Raw genomic sequence first — 23,733 nt, 5'->3', positions numbered from 1 at the left:
CCAGGCCAGTTGGGGACACCTCTGCCCACCCACCAGAAATCCAGGTTTGGTCGATGGACCATGCGTGCTGGGTGTGCTGGTTGAGGCAGTTACTACTGTGACCAGTCCGTGCTATGCTCCAGGACTAGACTCAATGCCAGAAGGAGACCCCAAGTGTGGGCTTGCCTCTCGGCCTTCCCTCAGGCCAGGTCTTCATCCCAGTTCTGTCCTGAGCCGCATGGATTCTTGTGGCACGTGGTCCACACGGAGTCTGTGAAGTCCCTGGCATTTCCACAGCCCTCCTGACTGGCCATGGCCAGGGGGACAGCTCTCCATGTCAGCCGGCACCGTTTGCTAAGTATAGACCCCAGGCAGCCCCGTGGCTGCTGGTAAGTCCTGGGACACCATTTGATACCCAGCCGGGCCTGTGACACCAGTCGCTGCCAGCTGCGGAGGGGAGGGGCAGCGTGCTTGGGCCAGCCTGACCCCGCCTTCTGCTGCCGAGAACACAGCCAGCAGTTTCACGATCACAGACTGGGAGTCACCTCCCTGCTCCACTGGCCCTGCCCTCTAATTATTATCAGAAAGCATAACTTAATGTCACCTACGGGAGAAGTAAGTTGTGGCTCGAGGGGATGGGCAGAGGCAGGGAGCCAGCGTGCCCTGTCCCACAGCCCCGCTGCCCGCCTCCATGCTCAGGTGCTGACCCGGGGCTGGGTGGAACTGGGGCATCCGGGGCTGGGTGGAACTGGGGCATCTCCAACAATGGGTCGGACAACACGTCTTCCCTTCCTGGTTTCTAGTTCATATTTTTTTCTTCTTTTTAAGTATTTATTTATTTATTTGGCTGCTCCGGGCCTTAGTTGCAGCACGCGGGATCTAGTTCCCTGACCAGGGATTGAACCTGGGCCTCTGCATTAGGAGCACAGAGTCTTAGCCACTGGACCACCAGGAAGTCCCTCCCATATTTTCTTCTTTACACGGAAGCTGGGGTGGGATGGACATTAATTCCTGAGGCAGTGTGGATCCTCAGCCTGTCATCTCCAGAACTCCAGGGTCTGGACGCCTGGCTTGAGACAACTTGGCATCTTCACATGCCTCCAGGAGGGTGAGAGACCCTCCCACAGTTTCAGGGCCTCTCAGACCTGAGAGCATTTCCGGGCGGCTTTGCCTGCTGGGTTGTCAGCGAGCCCGTGAGTTCACCTTCAGCAGGTGGTAACACTCATTCCCTAATTTGCTTTCCGTTTAGAGATTACGCAGGACAATTGTACATGAATTACCCTGGTCTGAAATAGCCTCCTAACCCAGACTTGGCTGTGCTTGTGTCTGAGCAGGAGGATCACATCCATGTGTGAGGCTTGCTGGTGGGGGCATTGCCTGAGTCTTGATGGGAGGAGATGTCAGAGCCCCTCCTGGGGCTGCACAGCCACTAGCCCAGCCTGACTGGCCAGAGGCGCAGCAGAGGCCAGGGGAGGCGTCTTTTTGTATGCTGGCTCGCCTGGTTCCAGCGCACTTCTCTCATGGATGGTCCCTTCTCAATTGGATTAACTTTGGGTCCCTGGTGGCTCAGATAGTAAAGAATTTTCCTGCAACGTAGGAGACCGAGGCTCGATCCCTGGATCGGGAAGGTCCCCTGGAGAAGGGGATGGCAGCCCACTCCAGTATCCTTGCCTGGAGAATCCCACGGACAGAAAAGCCTGGTGGACTGCAGTCTATGGAGTCACAGAGACCCGACTAAGTGACTAATATTACTTTCTGAATAAACTCATAGGAGTTGGAAGGCCAGGGCCCACTTGGCTTTCATGGTGGGGTCCCAGAGCCATGGCAGCACCTGGCTGAGAAGGCCTGGCTACCCGCTGATGTGTTGCCCAAGCCCTTGCTGCTGGGCTCTCTGTGCTGTCATCTGGGGGCTCTGACGTGATTGGTCTGCACAGATTTGCATGAGTTGCCACCATATAAAAATCAGCTGTTTTAAAATAAAAATTCTGATTTCTTTATAAGATGATATGGAGCCCCTCTCATAGCCTCTGCTCACCCCCTGACATAGAGCAGAGAGTGGGTTTCTGATAAGCATTGTCCTTGAGATTCTTGTTGTCTAGTAAAGAGGCAAGAGAAGCGTTTCTAGTACTTCTGCGTGCGTGCTAAGTTGCTTCAGTCATGTCTGACTCTGTGTGACCCCATGGAATGTAGCCAGGCTCTTCTGTCCATGGGGTTCTCCAGACAAGAATACTGGAGTGTATTGCCATGTATTGTATGTACTGCCATGCCCTGCTCCAGGGAATCTTCCTGACCCAGGGTTCAAACCCATGTCTTTTGTGTCTCCTGCATTGGCAGCCAGGTTCTTTACCCCTAGCACCACCTAAGGAGCCCCTTCTAGTACTTTTATCTCCATCAAAAGATAGATCAAGGGGCAACATGCTCACATACCTCATTTTTTTTCCTGAAACCTCATCCTGAGGCTTGTGTGTTTGAGACCCTAACTCTACCAGATAACCTGCTAACTGGTGGATAGTGTCACTGACTGCAGGTTTTAGGCAGAACAGGGTGGTTCCCTCTCCCCACTTCAATGATCCAACTTTGCAGGGAGGATGGATTAGAAAGCAGAAGAAACAGTCAGAAATCCTAGCGATGCTGGTGTGCTGAGCACTCCTGTTTCACTGAAGACATACATGGTGCACTCCCCAGAAAGTGATGCTTGTCCTGGGAGATACTGGGCAGCTCCTGTACAAGCGGGACCCTGGGTTGGCTCTTCTATCCCAGGAAAGGGTTCCATACCCTATCCCCCCTCAATTTGTCTAGCCAGCCCTTGGTGTGAATTGGAGAATGAAAGAGAGCCCACAGGGGGAAGGGAAAGCAGACCCTGTTCCCTTATTCCCACGGGATGAACTGATCCCTGCAGCCTCAGGGGATGGAGACAACGCTTCTAGCTCATTCAAAGCTATAAAGGAATGCTTTTTCTTTTCATTCTTTTTTTTTTTTAAAGACCATGAATTTGAACCTATTATTTCTCTTATTTAGGGGGTTCCTTCACTTGCCAATGACAAAGCACTTCCATTTACAATACAGGTTTTGTTTTGTTTTCAGAAAGCAGGTAGAAATTAGTTCCTTTAATTTACTTTGAAAAAAAAAATCATTTTCCCCTGGGTAACTGCTTTGCCCAAGTTCATGAATGACGGTTGGGGGTAACTGAAGGTGCTCTGGGACTCGACACACCTGGGTTTGGGTTGTGGCGCCCGCCGTTTATTAAGCTGCATAGTGTGAGGTCACTGAGCCTCGATAAAACAGGCTTAGCGGCATCTCCTTGCTGAATTGTTTTGAGTGGAGTCAGTACACAAGGCCCTGGACGTCTTGTAAAGCTCTAGCAAATAGTTTGTAATAATAAATGTAGTTATTATGCTGGAGAAACAGAAACTTAAAGTGGGTGGGGAGGAAACGTATATAAAAGAAAAAAAAAAAATTCGCCTTTGCATTGTAGTCAGATTGGGGATTGGGTTCCTAGGCTTGTCTTTGTCGTCATCAATACCACCTCCACCCCCAAATCAAGCAGATACTGGAATCTCTACTTTCGAGAAAACTGCTGAGTCATCACAGCCTTGGGAAAACGCACATGTGTGGGTGAGAACAGAGGCCACCCCAGGGAGAGGTGGAGGGTTGTGTTGTGAAGGGCAATGTCCACTTCCATTTGGTCTTCCCTGACAATATTGCCAAATGGCTTCTCTCAGTGGAATGAGGGGCAAAGATGTCAAAACTGCATTTTGATGAAGGGCATTGTTGAAGAAGAAGACACATGGATTGAATAAAAGCTTCTGCCCTGGGACCATTATCTAAGCATCCTGCTCTCTCTGTTGTTCTTACCAAGGGTTTCCTGTGACGTATCTGTTTATTTCTAATTTTTGGAGTCATTCTAAAGAGCCATGAGATTTCTTTTCCACAATCCTGGAGATGGAAGAATATTCACACAAGACCAAAGATGGGGAGAGGGGACAAGGCCAGATACCAGAGGCCACATGCCGGGCTTCAGATGTGGCCCCAGCCCCCAGGCATCACAGAGTCCCCAAACCATTGCCCTAATGACTCATAGTTGGTATCTTCATCAGGTTTTGTTTTGACACTTGAGTCTAAGATTTATAGCACCATGGATTGACTGACCGCAACATTGCTCGTGTTAAATTAGACACAGTTTGCTAATAAAAATCAGTGAAAATCAACTTAGATTCTCAAGAGCTGCAAGTTTATATGAATCATTTGATGTGGGTTGTCTGGCTTTCCCTGTTATAGAAAATCCGGAAACAACTTCTCCCCCCTCTGCTCCCCCGCCCCGTCTCTCCACTGGTCCCATAACTCTTTGAGCTTTCTCTATGCTGGTCCATATCGTATTGCATTGCAATAACTTCTTTTTGTCTTTTTTTTTTTCTGCCACTCTTCGTGGCTTGTGGGGTCTTAGTTTTCCAACCAAAGATCAAACTCCGGGCTCAGCAGTGTAAGCAGAGTCCTAACCACTGGACTTCCAGGCAATTCCCAGTAATAACTTATTTTCATGTCAGTCACTCCACAAGCCACTTGAGGCCAGGGATATGTGCCATTGTTTTATGTGTCTGCTTCAGGCTCTGTATGACATGTGGCTCAGAGTACTCAGAGCTGGACGGGTTTCCCCTCTCCTTGATGAGAGGGAAGAGCACAAATTTTGGAGTCAGTTAGGCCTTGATTCAAACATTTGCTGGCTGTAATGGTTTTATTATTTGTTTGTTTGTTTGGCTGCTCCGCATCTCAGTGTGGCACCCGGGGTCTTTCCTTGTGGTGTGTGGACTCTAGTTGCGGCATGCAGGCTTCGTTGGGGCATATGGGATCTTAGTTCCCCAACCAGGGATCAAACCCACGTCCCCCTGCATTGCAAGGAGGATTCTTAACTGCTGGACCACCAGGGAAGTCCCTGTGTTCATTTTCTTTGCTGTGTAATAAATTACCACGAACTTAGCTGCTTACACCATCCCGCATGTGTTAGCTCACAGTCCTGCAGAAGGAAGACTTTATGGAAGAGTCCCCGAGGACTCAGCCAGCTTCCCTGCTTAGCGTCTTGCCCGGCTGAAGTCGGGGTGTCATCCAGGCGGGCCTCTTACCCGGAAGCTTTGGGAAGAAATCACAGTCAAGTATTTTTAGGTCATTCGTTGGCAGAATCCACTTCCTTGTAGCCTCACACCTAAGGTTCCCTTCTTGCTGAACAGCGGGGGGCCACTCTGTCCCCCGAGGCCATCTTGTTCCCTCTATGTGGCCCCCTTGATCCTCAGAGTTTGAATGAGTCTTCTATATGCTTCGAGCATCTCGCTTCTCTTCACTACCTTGAAACCTTGGAAGAGTCCAACTGAGAATCAGATAAGGCCCGGTAGTAAAGACCTACACAGATCTTTGTTGCTGATGTTATTCGGTCACTCAGTCCTGCATGACTCTTCGCGACCCTATGGACTGTAGCCCACCAGGCTCTTTGGTCCATGGAATTTCCCAGGCAAGAATACAGGAGTGGGTTGCCATTTCCTTCTCCAAACACAGATCCTGGTGAGGGTTAATTCTTTGTAATCCTTTTCTTGGAAGCTAATTTTATTTGAATCCTATCTGGTCTGATTCAGATATAGCAAAATTATAAAGAACCGTGTTTATCTGAAGTACTTGTCATTCTCCAAAGTTGTCATGATTCATCATTTTCCTGTCCAGAGGAATAAATAAAGAGACCAGAGGGGCAACATGCTCTCATCAGAATGTTTCTGGTTTTTTCCTTCTCTTCTTCCCAGCCCCCATCCCCAAGTTCTGGCGTCTCGGCTTCAGCTGCTGTCTCTGGGATGCTGTGGGTGGGGGCCGGGGTTGGCTGCTGGTGTCCTCAGACAAGTGGTGGCTGCGGGTCGGAGGCCGGCCCCAGCAGCTGGCCCCTGCCACTCAGCGGGAGGCTGGGCCTGGCTGCGAGGAGGATGACTGCTCACCCAGTTCTCTGCCTGTCTTGTGCCTCTCTAGGAGATCCTCCGCGAGCTCACGCTAGATGCCCTGCTGGACATGAACGAGGCCAAGGTGAAGGAGACGCTCCGGCGCTGCGGGGCCAGCGCCGAGGAGTGTGGCCGCCTGCAGTACGCCCTCACCTGCCTGCGGAAGGTGACAGGCCTGGGTAGGTTGGGCCAGTCCCGTCGGCTGCCTCGCCCTCCCCCTCGGCCTGGACGATGCATTTCTCTCCCAGGCCTGGCCTGGTTCCCAGGGCACCAGGGCTTTTGCTGGGGTGGATGAGGGGCTGGGTGGGGCCAGTGTGACCAGGGTCTCTGGGCTGGCTTGGAATGGCTGGAGTCCACGCTCAGAAAGTGCGTGATGGACCCCAGTCGAAACAGAGGCTCTCCCTGAGACAGAAGGCTCCCAGGTCCCACTGGTCTGGCCAGTGTAAAGCTTTAGCCATTGTTACCAACCCCAGGCTGGTCTGCTGGGCGGGGCTGCATGACTTCCCCTCTGTGGAACACCTCTGTAGGTAGGGCTCTGTGACCCTTCCCTAGCTTCCTTCTCACCAGCCCCCTCCCCGCCCAGCCCTCTCCCCACCCTCCCCCTGCCTCTCCATCCCCATCTGGGCTGTGTGCTCAGAAGGCACGCGCTGGTGTGGGCTCAGCCTGAGCCAAGCATGCGGAGAGAAACTGTACACGTTTCAGCTGTGAGTATGGACATGGCTGCCCCAGGCGAAGTGTGTAATCCTGGCATGATGAATAGTGTTCCTCAGGAACTTATTTGCAGGCTTTCTCAATCTTTCCCTGGAAATAGCTTCAAATGCCCAGACTTAGTGCTCCCCACACAGATAAGCCTTTAAAATGAACCTAATGAATGGAATTAGCTCCATTTTTTAATTAGCTGAGCTTCTTGTCTTATCTCCAGCTGCCTGAAGCTTAAGAAAGGCTCTGAGGTTTATATTCAGCTTGATATTTTTTTTTTCCCCCAGAGAAGATGGTGCTTAATTTCTTCCCTGGCCCCATTGTATCAAGTCTTCCTCTGAACAGAGTCCAGAGTTTTACTTGATTTGGAAAACCTCAACACATCAGGCCTCTGGCAAATGCCAGGAAGTAAACAGGCCAGGGACATAGTTAGCATTCTTATCGTTGCATTTTACAGAGAAGGAGACTGAGCCCAGAGAGGAGAAGAGGCTTATCCAAGGACACACAGCAGTGGGTGGCAGAACTGTGACTTGAGCCTCAGGCCCTTGCCGCCCAAGCACACTTCATTGTCTTTTTCTTTATATTAAGAGAAAAGATATTTCTGATGTGCTAAGCAATAAACCCCTGGAGGTAAGTTAGCGGCATGACTAATTTAGCCATTGTGTCAGTCTCCTTCAGACAACCATCAAACAAAAGTACTTGCCTCCCAAGCTGAGAATCTGGGGGACCTTGTCAGTCCGCCCTCTTTATGCCTGTGTTGTAAGGAGTTGAGGAGGCTCTGGCCATTGGGTGGTGGTGACCTCTGTGTGTTAAGGCTGCTGTCTGTCCATCCTGAACGCCAGGATCGGAAGATCACTAATATATGAAGCACTTGCTATATGTTCCCTTTGTAGCTGAAGCACCAGAGGCTCTGGATGAGTTGTCTGGGATTCCACACCCGAGCTGGACTCAGTTGAGCTGGACTTTGCTCTCAGGTTTCTTCCTTAGGAGATGCTTTTCCCATAGTGCCCCGGAGCAGGCCCTGGGCAGAGGGTCCTTGCATTTTCTCATTCCATCTTAGTTTGTGGTGCCCTACATCTCCAAGAGGGACCTGCCACACCCAAGTCCAGGGTGCAGGCAGGTGGATGGGCCTGCCCAGCAGTGGCCGCACTTCAAGTGTACCTGCTGGGTGGTACCTGTGATCACCCTGTCCCTCAGGTCCTGCAGTCAGTTACTGCATGGCTCCTGGCAGGCTAGTTACTGAACCTCAGTGTGCCTTAGTTTCCTTATGTGTAAAATGGACATACTAACAAGACTTCCTCTCATGGAATTGTTGGAGGATTAAATGAGTTAAATTCATCTACTTAGTCTAGAGCCTGGCACATATTAGTATGTATTTTTCAGTATTAGGCCTGTGGGGTGATGGCAAATGTTCACATCTCTGGTCTTAAGAACGGTGATAAAGGATGTTTCTTTATGCCTGTGGCTGGTGAACAGGGGAGGATCATGCTTGCTGAATCTCCCCATCCTTCATCCATAGCAGACATCACTAGTCAATCCCTGAGCTCTTCCTGCTTAGTGACTCCAGAGTCATTGTCAAGCAGCCACTGCCAATTGACTAGTGTCCACGTGCAAAACCAGAGCCATATCCCTGAGCTGGCTAAAGCAATGGTGATTAAATAGACAATTTGAAGAACTGGGGGCTTGTTTCCTTTGGTGGCAGACTTGCGCATAGATCCATGGAACTCATTCTTTTATCCCCTCAACAAGAGCAGTATTTAAGTTCAAGTGTAGGTCTTGGCCATGGCTTCCCAGGTGGCTCAGTGGTAAAGAATATGCCTGCCTAAGCAGGAGACCTGAGTTTAAGCCCTGGGTCAGGAAGTTCTCCTGGAGGAGGAAATGGCAATCCACTCCATTATTCTTGCCTGGAAAATCCCATAGACAGAGGAGCCTGGCGGGCTACAGTCCATAGGGTTGCAAAGAGTCGGGCGCAACTGAACACGCATGCATGTGTAGGTCTTGGCCACAGTTCTGAAGGAGCAAGCATAAGGAATACACAGACTAACTCAACCAAGTTGATTCATGAATAGGAAGTCACCATGCAGTGAGGCGGAAGGAAGGGCATTTGAGGAGATGATGGAATAGACAAACTCTAAGAATCGAGAAGGTTAATATCACTCCACCATCCCTCATAGATGGCTCTGTGGGCTGGGCTTTATCATCTTTGATGATAGAGAGCTCATTCCCTCCCAAGGCTATGTCTTTACAGGTTATTCAGAATTGGGTAGCTTTGCGGGAGGAGGTCTGGGGCTGTGGTTGAGATCAAGGGCTCAGTTCCCATCCCACTGCTTACTTTGCTGTGTGAAGTTGGCAGTATATATGGGCTCTCTGAATCTCATCAACCTCGCCATGCTGGGCGGATTGAGGGACGCAAAGTAGAAGAATTACAGGGTGGAAGTTAATTTTGTCTTGAGTCAAAGTCTCCCCTCCTGTGCTTTCCACTCATTGATAAATACGAGGAGGGAGGTGTCCTCTTCCCATGACAGGGTCTCTGTAGACTGGCATCCTTTCTCTGTGCCTCCACCCCTTCAGTATCTCCCCATCTCCTGTAAGGTCAAACTTCAAGCCCTTGGCAAGACATCCAAGACCCCTCTGGAGCTGGTCCCCAGTGGACTGACCCTCCAGCTTCATCTCTCACCTCTCCCTGGCTTGTTCTGATTTCTCAAGGCACGTGGGACTCTGTGTAGCTGCCGCAAGATGCCCTGTGCTCCCCGCATATGCTGTTCCCTCTCCCTTAGCTGGCCCAGCCCAGGTGCCGCCTCCTCTAGAAAGCCCCCTGACCCTCAAGCTATTTAGGGGCCTCCTCCTCTGAATCCCCTCAGTCTCCATTCGTCTCCGTGTCAGCACACAGCACACCGAACTGAGTGTCCCTCACTCTCACTGGACTCGTTGTGCACCGCAGACGTGCCTTTTTATGCCCTGACATCCGCATACAGTGAGTGCTCGCATGAATGGACAGACGTGTCATTGATTTGGAGCCCTCAGAGCCCCAAAGCCTCGGGAGCCTCAGACAGAGGGTCACCATGGGAGCAGCCCAAAGTCACTCAGAGGCTTCTCTCAAAAGGAAGTGGCTGTTGATCTCTTTCTAGCTGGGTCTCTCTTCTAGCAAATTCCCAGGGCAGTTTGCTTTCAGAAGGTCCATGCAGCCCCTTTTCCTGACCATTGAATTTTCTCAGAGGAGAGTTATCCCTTTACAGCCTAACTCTTTGGGAAAAAAAAAAAAATGCATCTTTACTTTTTATTTGTTTACTTTTGGCCACGCCGAGTGGCATATGGGATCTTAGTTCCCTGACCAGGGATCAAAGCCATACCCCCTGCATTAGAAGCATGGAGTTCTAACCTCTGGACCACCAGGGAGGTCCCTACACAGCCTAACTCGTAGAGATCACTCACCACTTCCCTCTCGGAGATCACTCACTTTGGGGGTGGGTTTCCACACAGCTGCCAGTGGGAGCCCTGCCCTGTCCCTCTCTGGGTCCCATTTTCTTCTCTATATGTCGAGGATAGTAGTATCTGCACTGGTGTCCTGACAATCAGCCAGATAGTGTGCGTGCTCAAGTGGCCTTTATAAAATAGGTGACGGCTGGCAGCTGGAGCCTCCGCTGAGGGACTGTGCTTCTTGGGTGGGCCCTGGCCCCTCACCTGTGACTCCCTTGACTCTTGGGCCCACAGGCGGGGAGCACAAAGAGGACTCAAGCTGGAGTTCATCTGATGCCCGTCGGGAAAGTGGCTCCGGGCCTCCCGCAGACACCCTCTCGCCAGCCAGCCTGCCCTGGCCTCCGGGGAGCTCCCAGCTGGGCAGACTGGGCAGCAGTGCCCAGGGCCCACGCTCCGTCTCCGTGTCCGCTCTGCCCGCCTCGGACTCCCCAAACCCCGGCCCTGGTGAGGGCCTGTCGGACCCCTTTATCTCCCTGCACGCCAGCGGCCGGTTGACCCCCCGCGCCCTGCCCAGCTTCATCACTCCGCCGACCACGCCCCAGCTCCGACGGCACACCAAGCTGAAGCCGCCCAGGACGCCGCCCCCGCCCAGCCGCAAGGTCTTCCAACTGCTGCCCAGCTTCCCCACTCTCACCCGCAGCAAGTCCCATGAGTCTCAGCTGGGGAACCGCATTGACGAGGTCTCCCCGATGAGGTAAGTGTCCTTGCCAGGCAGGTGCTGAATTTGCTACCTACTGGAAGTTCTCACTACAGTTTTCTCACTGTAATGGTAATATAGGCTCGATTTTTAAAGGACAAAATTGGCCAACATAGAAACCATAGCGTAAAAAGTGAAAGATGCCCCCATCTCTCAGTCCACTACCCAGACTACCTGAACTGTTCGGGCTGAATTCTATTAGATTTCTTTTTTTCGTACACACACACACGGACATGTCAGAATAGACTGGGTTATGATGCAAAAACAAATACCCCCAGGTCTCTGGGTCTTCAAATAACCAAAGATTTATTTCTTGCTCATGCTACCTGTCCATCACAGGTCAGCCTCATTCCAGATTCCAGGCCAGAACATTGTCTAGAACATCCCACTGTGGCAGAGAAAAAAAATAACACTTTAGATGGTACAGCTGAGCAATAATACCTTAACAGTTTGGGCTGAATTCTATTAGATATCTTTTTACACACACACACACACACACACACAGACTCGAAGTGATACTATGTATCAGTCAGAATAGACTGGATTATGCTGCAATAACAAACACCCCCAGGTCTCTGGGTCTTCAAATAACCAGAGATTTATTTCTTGCTCATGCTACCTGTCCATCACAGGTCAGCCTCATTCCAGATTCAAGGCCAGAACATTGTCTAGAACATCCCACTGTGACAGAGGGGAAAAAAAAAAACTTGACATGTTACAACTGAGCAATTAAATGCTCTTTCCCAAAAGTTCTACACATCATTTATGGCCCTACCCAAACAAAAGAACCAAAAAATGTCATCCTCCTATATGCCCAGAAGGGGGAACTAGAATATCTTGCTGAAACTGCTAATAATTATCAAATACTATGTACTCTATGCTATAACCTATTTTTTCAACTTACTTTTATTTCTGAGAACTAAATATCAGTTCATCTTGAACTACCTTACTCTCGTATTTATTTATAAAAAAAGTATCTATGTGTTTTATTTTATGGCTGCAGCATGTGGGATCTTAGTTCCCTGACCAGGGATTGGACCCATACCCCTTGCATTGAAAGTGCAGAGAGTTAACCACTGGGCCACTAGGGAAGTCCCTTGATCTATGTATTTTAAATAGTTAGTGACAGTCACGTGGTCCAGTATCGCTCCCATAGAACTTTGTAGAGGTTAAAGTTGTCCCCTACCATTTTTCCTTTTCCTTTCAGGAACAAACCAGGTTATCAGTTTTGTATATATCTATAATTATTCAAGCTATTTCATCTTTTAAACTTTTTAAAGCCTCTTTCCAGTGTATAGTTTAATTTCTCCCCTCTTGATGGATATTTAGGTCTTTGTCCTACTCTATTATAAAATTCACCCTTGTCTATATACCCTTGTGGAAGGGAAGGGATAGTTTTCCTTGGGTGCCTCTTACCTTCTTGTGCTTCTGAGGGTTGGGAACCCGGCCTCTATCCTGACATGATCGTTTTGGGTCTCAAATGGGCTTTTCCCCCACCCCAGAGCAGACTCTCTTGGGTTCCTTGTGGGATAGACCTTGGACAACTTTGATGATTCTGAGTGTATGTACCCAAGGAGAGAAATCTAGCTGTGACCTACCTGCCACTCCCGATCAGACTGTCCTGGTGGGGCCTGGGACTTCCCTCCTCCCTGACCCCCAAAAGGGGCTGAGCCTTCCATCCCCCACCCCCCCAGATCTTCTTCTCTCTGAAGCACAGTGATAATAGCCATGTGGACACATGGACATGGGTCATTCAGAGGGCGTCTCAGTGGGCAAAACCCAGTGCCTCTCTTCTTCATTTTTTTTTTTCCCTGAAAAGTGTGTCAGGGGGGCTCTGGGTGGAGAACAGAGACTCAGGCAGATGACACCACTTCCTTGGATCCTACTGCTGGTGAGCTGGGCCTTGCGCCCTGGGATTCTGAGTCAGAATCCCACAAAGACCAAAGCTGGCACCGACATGAGTGCTCAGGCCACCCTGCCGCCCTCGATGAGCCCTGAGGCTGGACTGAGTGCCCTGGGCTCCCAGCTGTCTTCGTCCCTGGGACAGCGGCACCCCCAGGAGATGTTGCTCAGGCTCTGCTTGGGGGCTGCCCCTCTGCTCTTACAACTGTCCTCCTTGCCTTCTGCCCCAGCCACTTGTTCTCTGGCTCCCTGAGCCGCCCTCCTGCTTGGTCCGAGCACCCCTCCTCCCAGGGATTTGGGCAGGGCTCCTCCACCTACTGGCATATGATCTTGGGAGACTGTGAGCCTGTTTCCTCAGCTGTGAAAAAGAATGAACTCTAATTACAATGCAGGTAGCTGGCAAGGGCTAGGAAATCTAATGTATTAAAGCACAGTGTATGGCTCCATTGTCCAGTGGGGAGTTGGGAGGGGGCCACCTCTAGCCTTCGTCGTTGAGGAAAGTCTCCAGTCACTCAGCCAGCCCGGCCCCACACAGGGGCTCAAAGTCCTCATCCAAGCACTGTATCTGCTCCTGCCCAAGGACTGATGTTCCTGGGGACACCAGGCCAGCACGGTGACATAATCCCGCTTTCTCTCTTTTTGTCTCCTCCAGGTTTGGTAAGAGTGATTCATTTTCATCCCCTCTGCCACCCGGGAGTCCTGTTTCTGTCGCTGTCCCCATCAGGGGTGGATTTCTTCGACCCTCTCTTAGTCCTCTGGCCTTTCTGTGGTCCAGAAGCAGAGATGCCGGGCTCCGCCTCAGGAAGTAGCTCTTAGGACAGGGAACCTTCAGATGACAAGGTGGTTCAGCCCAGCCCGCAGCTGCCCTGAGAAGCAGGCACCGTGAGAATGTCACCGTCTGTGGGCAGCTCTGTGGTGGGCCCCACTTGCACCTTGCCACCCCCACAGGTGACCTCTGGCAGGAGTTGTTTATCTGCTGGGCTGCCATGGTGATGCTATGCTCCTGGGAGAGAGGTTCCTTATGTCCAGTGTAGATGGACGGTAGCCATCTGCAAAGTCCAGCTGACGTCTTGGGACCCTCCACCCTGTTCAGGAGAGGGACATCCCTGGAGGCAGGAATGTGGTCGGCTCTGAATGAGGCCTGAGAGATCAGAGGGTGTGGATGTCCCCTTGGAGGGGGATGGTAAGGATGCCCAGGCAAGCTCCGAGTCCCTTTTCCACCTCTGGGTTGAGAGCTGATTCTTGTACGTGGCTGTGATGCAGGGCATCTCTCTCCAGAGTCAAAGCAGAGGGAAACAGCCTCCAGGGTCTGCTTTTAATTGTCTCTGTGGAGATGCAGAGGCATCTGGTTTTTGCCTGAGCAAAGTAGCAGCTTATTTTTGTACTATCCTATACTGGCTAAATAGAGTGAAGAGGCTGTCAGCAGGGTCTGAGAGATGTGGAGTGGGGTAACAGACAGTGACTTTGCCAAAATGGATCTGAATGCAGGACCACCAGGGAGGTATAGGGCAAGGAAGGAGGGAGACTGTCCTTCCCTGTCCCCAGGGCACAGGCGGAAAACTCCCAGGACCCCTCACAGAGCCTTGGAGGAGAATCTAGCATCTGCAACCCTAGGACATCCATCTTCCTGGTTGCTATAGTGATGCAGGGACCACAACAGTGAGGCTGCTTCCCCAGTTTGCCAGGAAGGTGGGACGAGGCCTTTAGGACCAGTGTTTCACCTCCATCAGGGATAGCATCATCTCATATCCTTCCTATCCCAGGCCTGTGGCAGACATTAGTAATCAGTTGTAGGGTGTCTTCAGGATCAGAGACAGCTTCATCTCACCTCTGTCCTATCCCAGACCTATGGCAGACATTAATAATCAATTGTAGGCTGTCTTCAGGATCAGGGACCACCTCATCTCACCTCTGTCCTAGCCTAGGCCTGTGGCAGACATTACTAATCAACCACAGATTGTCTTCAGAGATAGATGGTTAAAATCTCATTATCCCACTGTCTGTTTCTCCTAGTCTGGTACCCTAAGCCCTTTTAGATCCATATGCTTTTGTGGCCTTGGCTACTGACTGGGGTGGGGTGCCCCACCCTGGCCCACCCTACCCCTGGAAAAAGGAGTTGGGAGGAGGCAGCCCCATGGCAGATGTGCTGGAGAGGTTGTGAGTTCAATCAACAGCAGGTGGCAGAGGTCCCCATCAAACTCCCCTTGTTGTAGGAGGAAAGTCAGTACCTCCTTCATGCCCTTCTCTTGTGGTTGGCTACCTGGTACACAGCTTTAAGTGAACCACCACTTATTGAGCACTAGCTGTGTGCCAGGCCAGCATAGGGTGGAGATGGCCACAGATCCCTAGAGCACTGTGTTCCTGACCTTTCTAAGTCACAGATCTCTTTGATAATTGGATAAAAAATCTAGACTTTCTTGCTAAGGAAAATCCTACATCAACCATCTCCAACCTTTTTGGCACAGGGACTGGTTTCCTGGAAGACAATTTTTCCATGGACGGCGGTGGCATGGGGGTGGGCGGGGGAATGGTTCAGGTGGTGATAATGCAAACAATGGGGAGCGGCAGATGAAGCTTTGCTGTCTCATCTGTCACTCGCCTTCTGCTGTGTGGCCCGGCTCCTAACGGGCCACAGACCAGTACCAATCCACAGCCCAGGGATTGGGGACCCCTGCCCTACATCATCTGCTTACCAGTCCAGAGGAGTCCCAGACCCCCTGCAGCACATCCATGGGCTCCTTTGAGAAACCCTGCTCTGGAAGGAGATAGGTAGTATTGAGTATGGGCAGAAGGTGGGGTGGGGAGGAGTGGGGGTCTCTCTGGTGAAGGAGGGGAGAGGGAGTTAGACATATGGGCTGCCAATGGATGACAGATGGCTTCCAGCTGCTCCTCTACTGCCCAACCTATTATACCACCAATCCCAGGGATGCCCATTCATATAAGGAAGCCAGGGCTGGAGAGAGAGGCCAGGGTGCCCTCTTGGAAAGCATGCAAAGCTCATGGCCTGAGACTTCCCCCGAGGCTCAGACTGCATGCCTGGCTGGGGCTGGGCCACATGGGAACGGGTGAAGCTTCACCTCGTCTTCTCTCTACCTGCTGGGATCCGGCAGTGGTGGCTCTCAGAGCAAAATGCCCAAGGTGCTTCTGCCTGCAGAGCTGGGTGTGCTGCATGGCCGCCAGCCTCACCCCCCAGCCAAGGGTCAGGCACCTTCCACCTGCGTAACAAGAATTGGTGACCTGTGGGGGCCTCCCCGAGGAAGTGCAGGAGGTGGGGGGACTTGAGCCGCTGTCCTCACCTTGGCTTTGCCTTCTGCCTCACAAGCCTGTCTTCCCCCAAAGCTAGAAATCTCCCAGGGGCTGTTTCTGAACTGTCTGCAGAGGCTATGTGGTAGCATCTGTTGGGGGGTGGGGGTAACCACACTGGCCCCGCTTTGGTCTCGCCTGGCCATCCCTGTCTTCATTAGAGGCAGGTTCAGGAAAATGGCTCTCTGCCACGTGGTTGGTTTTGCCCCGCCCACCCCCCAACCATGTGGTTGGTCTCCACCCCACCCCCCAGCCTGTGATCTCTGAGACAGCAGGTCCCAGGTACACACTGTCCAGGTAGGAAGGACCCCTCAGCCTGCCGACCTGGCCTCTTTCCCCACAGATCTCCCTCACGGATCCCCGCAGATGGTACGAAGGGACATCGGGCTCTCAGTGACACACAGGTAGGCCTGGCTGGGCTGGGGTGGGGAGGGGACACAGAGCTGAGCTGGGACCTGTATAGGCTGAGCCCCACTGGGGGGGTCACTCTGCATCACTGGAGTTCTGTTCTGACCCTGTCTCTCAGGGCTCTTTGTGTGTCTGTCAGTCCATTCTGTCTCACAGACAGACAGTGGTCTGTCTGTCCATTCCTCTGTGGACATGGCACCCACCTGGAGCCCTTGCCTGTCACCAGCAGCCCTTTTGGACTTGCTGGCCCTCCCCTGCCCCTCCTCAAGTCTCCTTGTCCATCTGCTGAGGGAAAACACAGGTCCCAGGAGAAACAGGGAGCCAAGAGCATCGCCTTGGGTCCGGCATGACATCACTTCCATGGACATAACTGGCCACACATCAGAGCCCCCTGGAACTTGATGAAATGCCAGGTTCCATCTATAAGGTTCTTGGCTTGCCAGTCAGGATTCTAGCAACTTCCAGAGACTGATGCTTATGCAGCTGGTGTGGCTAGTGAGGGCCCATGACATGGACCACGCAGAGGCCTCAGCCTCAATGCTCGTGAGGCTGGCGTGTGCTGCCAACAGCAGGTCTGAGCAGCATCTTGTCTCCCCACTGACGGCCAGCAGTACAGTCCTTTGGGATCCCCGCCCTCTGGCCACCCCATTAAACAAGTTGTGAACATGGCCAGTCATGCTCATCAAGAGCCTTGCAACTTGCCAAGGCCTTTGGTTTCCCCTGGAGTGTGTGCTGCACTCTGGCCTGTGCGGAAGGCCAGCCCCGAATCCTTGTCCCATGAGACAGGCTTGGCTCTGAGGGCTTGAGTAGTTTGCCTGAGGTCTCACGGCCACTGAGACACTCTTGAAACCGCTGGCTGGCGCCCAGGCACTTCTGTCCTAAGCCTTGGCAGGGCCCAGATGCCCGTCCCCAACACCCTCGGGGAGGAGAGTCCCTGGCACCAGGAGAAGCCATCTGAGTGAGGGTCTTGAGGGCCTCCCTCAAGCACACCCAGTGCCATCTTCCCTGCCAGTATGCCAAATGCCCTGAAGCATTTTGGTCTAATCATAGGGGAAAAAATATTTTATGATGCTTGCTCCACACCCCCAAACTTCCGTAGCGCCTGCCCCTTCTCTGGCCGAGCCCCCAACTCTCATTTCAACCTGTTTTCGGGATTTTCTAGTGGAGGCCATCTCGAGTACCACTGAGCTGCTCCCCTAACCCCCTTGTTGACAGGAGATTAAAGGCCAGAGAGACTGTGGATCCCAGAGAGGCCTAATCAGAGCTCCTTAAAAGGCATTCCAGGGACTCCCTGGTGGCCTAGTGGCTAAGAATCTACCTTGCAATGCAGTGGACATGGGTTCAATCCCTGGCTGGGGAACTGAGACCCCACATTCCGTGGGGCAACTAAGCCTGAAACTGCTAAAGCCACTCTAGAGAGTCTGTGCTGCAACGAAAGATCTGAATGATGCAACGAGGACCCGACACAGCCAGATAAATACCTGAATAAATATTAAAAAAAATTCATTCCAGGGGGGTGGGTGCCTTTCTCCTAGGCCTGGAGGCTCCCATCTTGGCTAGTAGAAGCAGCGACGTTCACACCCACAGTCCAGACCCTGCATGTTACATGGCACACGTGATTCTCCTCAAGCCCTGTGAGGGGAGCGTGTCAGCCTCATTTGCAAAGACTTGGACCCATCCCACAGCCAGCAGTTGTCGGGATTCAAACCCGGTGTGGTCTGACCCCAAAGCCCAGGCTCTTTCCCTCGTTTTCCGTCCCAGCGGTCTCTTACAGAGCCATGCTCTGAGTTCAGAGACCTGGGGTCTGCCCCCGCTGCACAGCAACCCAACTGTGTGGCCTTGGGAAAGTCACCTAAGCTCTCTGAGCTGGTTTGCTTGCCTGTGTCCTAAGAATCCCTGACCTGCCAAACTTCCTGGGGTGGTCACTCCCAGGAGTGAGCTAATGTTTGTAGATGCATTACAAACTGTTCCCCAAGTCCTGTTGCTATTTGTTCTGTCGTTACTATGATATCCTATGCTTTTAAAAATCTAGTCCTCCAAAACTGTGAGTTCTTTCTGCCCTGAGGCTCCCCATCCTGTGCACAGACCTTGGACTTTTTCTCTGGGAAGCAACCACCCACTCCATCCCCACCCTTCTTTTCAGTGTATCTTTTGTGGATTGTTAAACATTTAGTTTGGATTGAAATGCATTTATAATGCAAACCTCCAGAGGATGTATATTTATGAGAAAAGTCCCCTCCCGCTGCTGTCACCCCCCCCAACCCCCCACGGGCAGATCTTGCCGTCTTCTATGTGTCCCCCCGGAGATATTTTTGTACAATCAAATACATATGTAAATTCTTCCGCCTCCTTTTTTATTTTCACAAAAATATTGCATATATTATACACACTGTTCTATACTTTGCTTTTTTCTTTTTAAAATTGAGGCATAATTTATATGGAGCTAAGTACACAAATGCTTAACATATGTGTACACCCACGTATACCACCCATACGAAGATTCAGAACGTCCCCACCCCAGAAGTTCTCTTTGGCTCTTCTTAGTCCATAGTGCTACCATCCAGAGATGCTATTCCCTTCTGTCATCATAGATTAGATTTCCCTGTACTTGAACTTCAAATAAATGGAGTCATGTAGCATTGTACCTTCCCTTTTTCACTGACAGTGTAATTAACTGATCATGCCCTGTTTGCATAAAAAGAGCTTCCTTTCTTTACTTTCCGACTGTTTGGTGCACAGTTGTGTGTGTGGACCATACGGTATACAGTTAGTCACCGGTACACCTATACAGACAACATAGCTTGTTTCTAGTCTCTTCTGCCACAAACATGCTGCAGTGAGTACCCTTGTCAGTACATCATTTGACACCCGTGGGAGTATCTGTTGGATGAATTCCTGGGACTGGAATTGCTCCATGGGTGCACTTGTAATTTTGATTGCTTTTGCCAATTTGCCTGCCAGAGAGCTGGCATCAGTGACCACACCAGCTTTGGCAATGAAGACTTTGTGGCCGAGAAATCTGAAGGCCTGGGGAAAGCAGGGGCCCTGGATGTCCCTGCCCTCCACTTGAGAGGGCGCCCGGGTGTCTGGGGTGGAACCAGTTTTTCTGGTCTCCCTGTGGCTTGGTGGGGACGCGTCTCCACCCTGGCCCCTCTGAGCGTTTTCACGTGTCCACCCTGCAGGTTCTCCACCAAGTCGTGGCTGTCGCAGGCCTGCCACGTGTGCCAGAAGAGCATGATGTTTGGAGTGAAGTGCAAGCATTGCAGGTGATGAGCGGCTGGGGGGTGGTGCAGAGGTGGGAGAGGGGGCACCGGCTCCATACTTTCAGTCCAGTAAGTCTCGCCACTTGGTTCTTGTCCTCAGGTCAAACCACAGTTCAAAGGAACTCATTTGAGAGTTCCAAAATCTATTTGTAATCTCAGCACATCAGGGAGTGATCAGCCCTCTCTTGGAAGAATAAGAAAGCAGCAGGCAAAGCATTGTTAGAAGAAGGGACTGTTTGAGGTGGGCTTTGAAGGATGAATAGACGTTTACCAGGTGGACTAAGGAGGTAACAGAATTCCGGGTCAAGGAAGCACCTTGTATAAAGGCAGAGAGGAATGGCAGGACTTTTCTGGAAACTGGAAGGAGTTCTGAAGTTTAAGGTTAGCACATAAGGAATCGGGAAATGGGGCCAGGGAATGATAAATACAGAGAAGTGGCTTGTGGTGTTCAGAGAAGAGAATGAAGGAAGAATGTAGATTCTATATAAATTCAATCCTTTTCCTACTGTTGAGGTTTCTGGTGAGACAGAAGGGCAAGGATAGTGGCCAGTAGGGTAGCAGGGTCTGTTCCTGCTATCGAGCTGCTCCCACTTTACAGAGGATGGACCTGAAGCCTGTCGCCACTGCACTTTGTCCTTGCATTGCTCTGTGACCCGGAGCAAGGTGCTTGCCCTTTCTGGGCCTCATTTTTGGCTTCCAGGTCTCTCTGTACAATCAGGATTACTCTAAAAATCAGAGCTAGAGTGTGTAGTAAAAGCATCTGGGCTCCCGCCAGACTGTAGGTGATAGGTCTCATGTGTGTCTGTTGGATAAATTGTGGTTAGGAGAGAACCACAGGAAAACACAAAGGAGATGTCAGACCTTTCTCACCAGTCTAGGTGTTTGGTGGCTCCTGGCCATTTGGCTTTAAATCAGGGGCCTCCAACTCCTATTCAAGCAATGCCTTTCATGCAGAGAGCACAGGATAACCTCTGAACCCCACACTCTCCTGTAGTTGCAGTGTGAAGTTGGAGGACCCCAACTGTCAGCCCATTTGATCAATGAGAACCCTGAGGAGGGTTCAGCAGGCAGAACCAAACCAAGAATCCCAATCCAGCTCTTTCCATTCTCTTCGCTCTGATCCTCAGACAACGTGGCCTATGCAGGAAGGTAGCAGGAGGGGCCTCCCTGGGATCCTTGGAAATGGAAATATTTTCCTTCTAATTCATCTCTTTCAAGTTCAGATTTGTCTCAAGCTTTCTGAACGTGGGTAGAGGGTCTCCTTTTCTTTAGAGAAGAGAAATAGATGTATGACCTGCTGCTGCTGCTAAGTTGCTTCAGTCGTGTCCGACTGTGCAACCCCATAGATGGCAGCCCACCAGGCTCCCCCGTCCCTGGGATTCTCCAGGCAAGAACACTGGAGTGGGTTGCCATTTCCTTCTCCAATGCATGAAAGTGAAAGGTGAAAGTGAAGTCGCTCAGTCGTGTCCGACTCTTAGCGACCCCATGGACTGCAGCCCACCAGGCTCCTCCGTCCATGGGATTTTCCAGGCAAGAGTACTGGAGTGGGGTGCCCTACAGGACGTTAAAATAGATGAAATTAGACTTGTTTGCACCTAGATGGGTGGCATGGGGTGGGGTGTAGGAGAGAGATACAAGAGGAAGGGGAACATTGGTTGATTCAGGTTGATTCATGTTCATGTATGGCAGAAACCAATGCAACATTGTAAAGCAATTATCCTCCAATTAAAAATAAATTAAAAAAAAAACACCTGCTTGGCTGTGAAGATGAGGCAGATGACAGCGGGGACACGGCCGTGCTCAGTGGATACCAGCTGCTAGTACTATTAACACGAGATGCTGTCCACTCTAAAGCTAATGTGTGTTGAGACATTAGTGGGAATGGAGGCAGTCAGGGCTGAGTGTTGTACAGAACTGCCAGGCAGTGCTTCCGAGCGCCTGTGTGTGTCCTGGGGCCCATGTGGCCCCTCCGTGCACTGACCCTGCCTTCTCCACCAGGTTAAAGTGTCATAACAAGTGTACAAAAGAAGCCCCTGCCTGTAGAATATCCTTCCTTCCACGTGAGTGTCCTGCCCTTCTCCCCTCTGTCGTTGGGATTTGGGGTGCATCTTTCTTGATCCTGTTCACTGCTGATGGTTACAACCCGCCCGCCACCCTCCTCACCCCGTCTGTTTAAACAGTACCCAAGCTTCGGAGGACAGAATCCGTGCCCTCGGACATCAACAATCCGGTGGACAGAGCCGCTGAACCCCATTTCGGAACCCTCCCCAAAGCACTGACAAAGAAGGTACCATGTCAGGAGAACCCTCGCCCAGGGTCCCTTTCTGTAACACAAGCCCAGGGTGGCCGTCCAGTAGGGAAGTGTGATGCTGCAATCCGGTTGCATGGCCAGAGGGCAGCCTGCGGGGATCTCATGTTTAGCCACTGCGTAGGTTTCACATTTGTGTGCAAATCATAGTTATGTGACAGTACCCACCCCCCGCGGTTTTTAATTAATTGATTTTTGGCTGCAGCGGGTCTGCGTTGCTATGCGAAGACTATCTCAAGTTGCGGTGAGCCCGGGCCACTCTGAGGTTGTGGAGTGTGCTCAGGCTTCTCGTTGTGGGGCTTCTCTTGTTTCAGAGCAGGGGCCCTAGCACTCGCGGGCTTCAGTTGTCATGGCGCCCTCCCCTATTTTGATCCACCGTTTCCTGAGTACTTCAGTATCAGGAACGGAACTTTCTCCATTGATAACTCATCTGATCCCCACAGTGGTTCTAAAAGTCACATGCTGATGTCACCGCCCTTTTTTTTCTTTTAATAGTTTTTTTTTTATTGGCTACACTGTGACTTGTGGGATCTCCGTTCCCCAACCGGGGATTGAACCTGTGCCCTCGACAGTGAAAGTACAGAGTCCTAACCACTGGACCACCAGGGATTTTGTATCACTTCCATTTTAGAGATGAAGAAACTGCCTGCGAGGTTCCCTGTGGGTGAGAGGCAGGCCCAGAGCACGTGGGTGCTGTGGAGGGTAGGGCTGTGGGGTTGTGCTCCAGCCGGGCCCCTGACGCCTGCCTTGGCAGCGAGGAAATGTGTCTATTGAACGCTGAGCGAATGAGCGACCCCTTGAGGCAGCAGCTGATGCCCCACTTATGGAGACAACACACCGTGTGGCTGAGAAGCCTGGGCCGATTTGTCCAGGGTCACACAGCTGCTGACTCTGGGCTGGGGTTCAGCCTGCCTCAAACAAACCCCCTGCCCTTGCTGGCCTGGCCTGATCGGGATGGGGGGTCTGGGACGTGGTGTGTGAGGGGGCAGAGTTGGGGCGCAGGGGGTGCGGCCCCCTCCCCCTTTAGCTTGGCAGCAGGTGGTGGTGGCTGTCACTGGACAGTGAGACCCACTGCGTGGCTTTCGTGGTTTCCAGAATCCCCCCGCATCCCAGAGCTTTGAGGGCCTGCCTGAGAGAAAACGGTTCAGCTTAGCTTTTAACCCAGGTTAGCCCCAACTTTTTTTGAACATAACTGCCTGCCCTACCGGCTGAGGAACTGGCATTTGGTCTAGGAGACACTGGTCAGGCCCATGGTCCCCCAGGCATGGACTCGGTTCCCCCTGTGACCCTCCCTCAGGGAATCCTCTGGCCTTGCTAGGATCCACACCACTGATGGCCCGGCTGGCAGATCCACCTGCTGAGTTGCGGGAGCACTTATTAGGCACCCACTGTGTGTGTGCGCCCAGTCACTCAGTCATGTCTGACCGTTGGCAAACCCCATGGACTGTAGCTCACCAGTCTCCTCTGTCCATGGGATTTTCCAAGCAAGAATCCTGGAGTGGGTTGCCGTTTCCTCCTCCAGGGGATCTTCCCGACCCAGGGATTGAACTGTATCTCCTACACTGGCAGGCAGATTCTTTACTACTGAGTCATCTGGAAGCCCCACCCACTGTGAACCACCCACTAAAATAAATACTTGTCAGAGGCTGGATTTACTTCATTAAAGGACCCTACTCTGTGGTCAGCCAAGAGCTAGGCCCTGGGTGTGTGACAAGATGTGGCTCTTGC

General features: G+C 51.6%; 1 protein-coding gene and 2 non-coding genes across 11 annotated transcripts in view; 2 read left to right on the top strand and 1 right to left on the bottom strand.

Moving 5' to 3' along the window:
- The window catches only part of KSR1 (kinase suppressor of ras 1), a 160,985-nt gene that overhangs the window by 110,261 nt on the left and 26,991 nt on the right, over positions 1-23,733 (top strand). For all 9 annotated transcript variants that reach the window (XM_025281018.3, XM_025281019.3, XM_025281020.3 and 6 more), the window contains 7 exons: positions 5,980-6,127; positions 10,359-10,818; positions 13,376-13,380; positions 16,370-16,430; positions 19,617-19,700; positions 21,696-21,757; positions 21,878-21,984. In XM_025281018.3, the coding sequence (XP_025136803.2) occupies positions 5,980-6,127; positions 10,359-10,818; positions 13,376-13,380; positions 16,370-16,430; positions 19,617-19,700; positions 21,696-21,757; positions 21,878-21,984 (927 nt within the window). The remainder of the gene's footprint in view (positions 1-5,979; positions 6,128-10,358; positions 10,819-13,375; positions 13,381-16,369; positions 16,431-19,616; positions 19,701-21,695; positions 21,758-21,877; positions 21,985-23,733) is intronic.
- Positions 863-934, bottom strand: TRNAR-CCU. Its single transcript has one exon. It is a non-coding gene; the product is annotated as a tRNA-Arg (tRNA).
- Positions 7,202-7,331, top strand: LOC112584127. The gene has a single exon (XR_003108473.2). It is a non-coding gene; the product is annotated as a small nucleolar RNA SNORA19 (small nucleolar RNA).

Source organism: Bubalus bubalis, chromosome 3 (genome assembly GCF_019923935.1).
Source record: "Bubalus bubalis isolate 160015118507 breed Murrah chromosome 3, NDDB_SH_1, whole genome shotgun sequence".
Classification (NCBI taxonomy): domain Eukaryota; kingdom Metazoa; phylum Chordata; class Mammalia; order Artiodactyla; family Bovidae; genus Bubalus; species Bubalus bubalis.
Note: the sequence above shows the minus strand (reverse complement) of the source record. Positions and strands in the feature narration are given on the sequence as shown.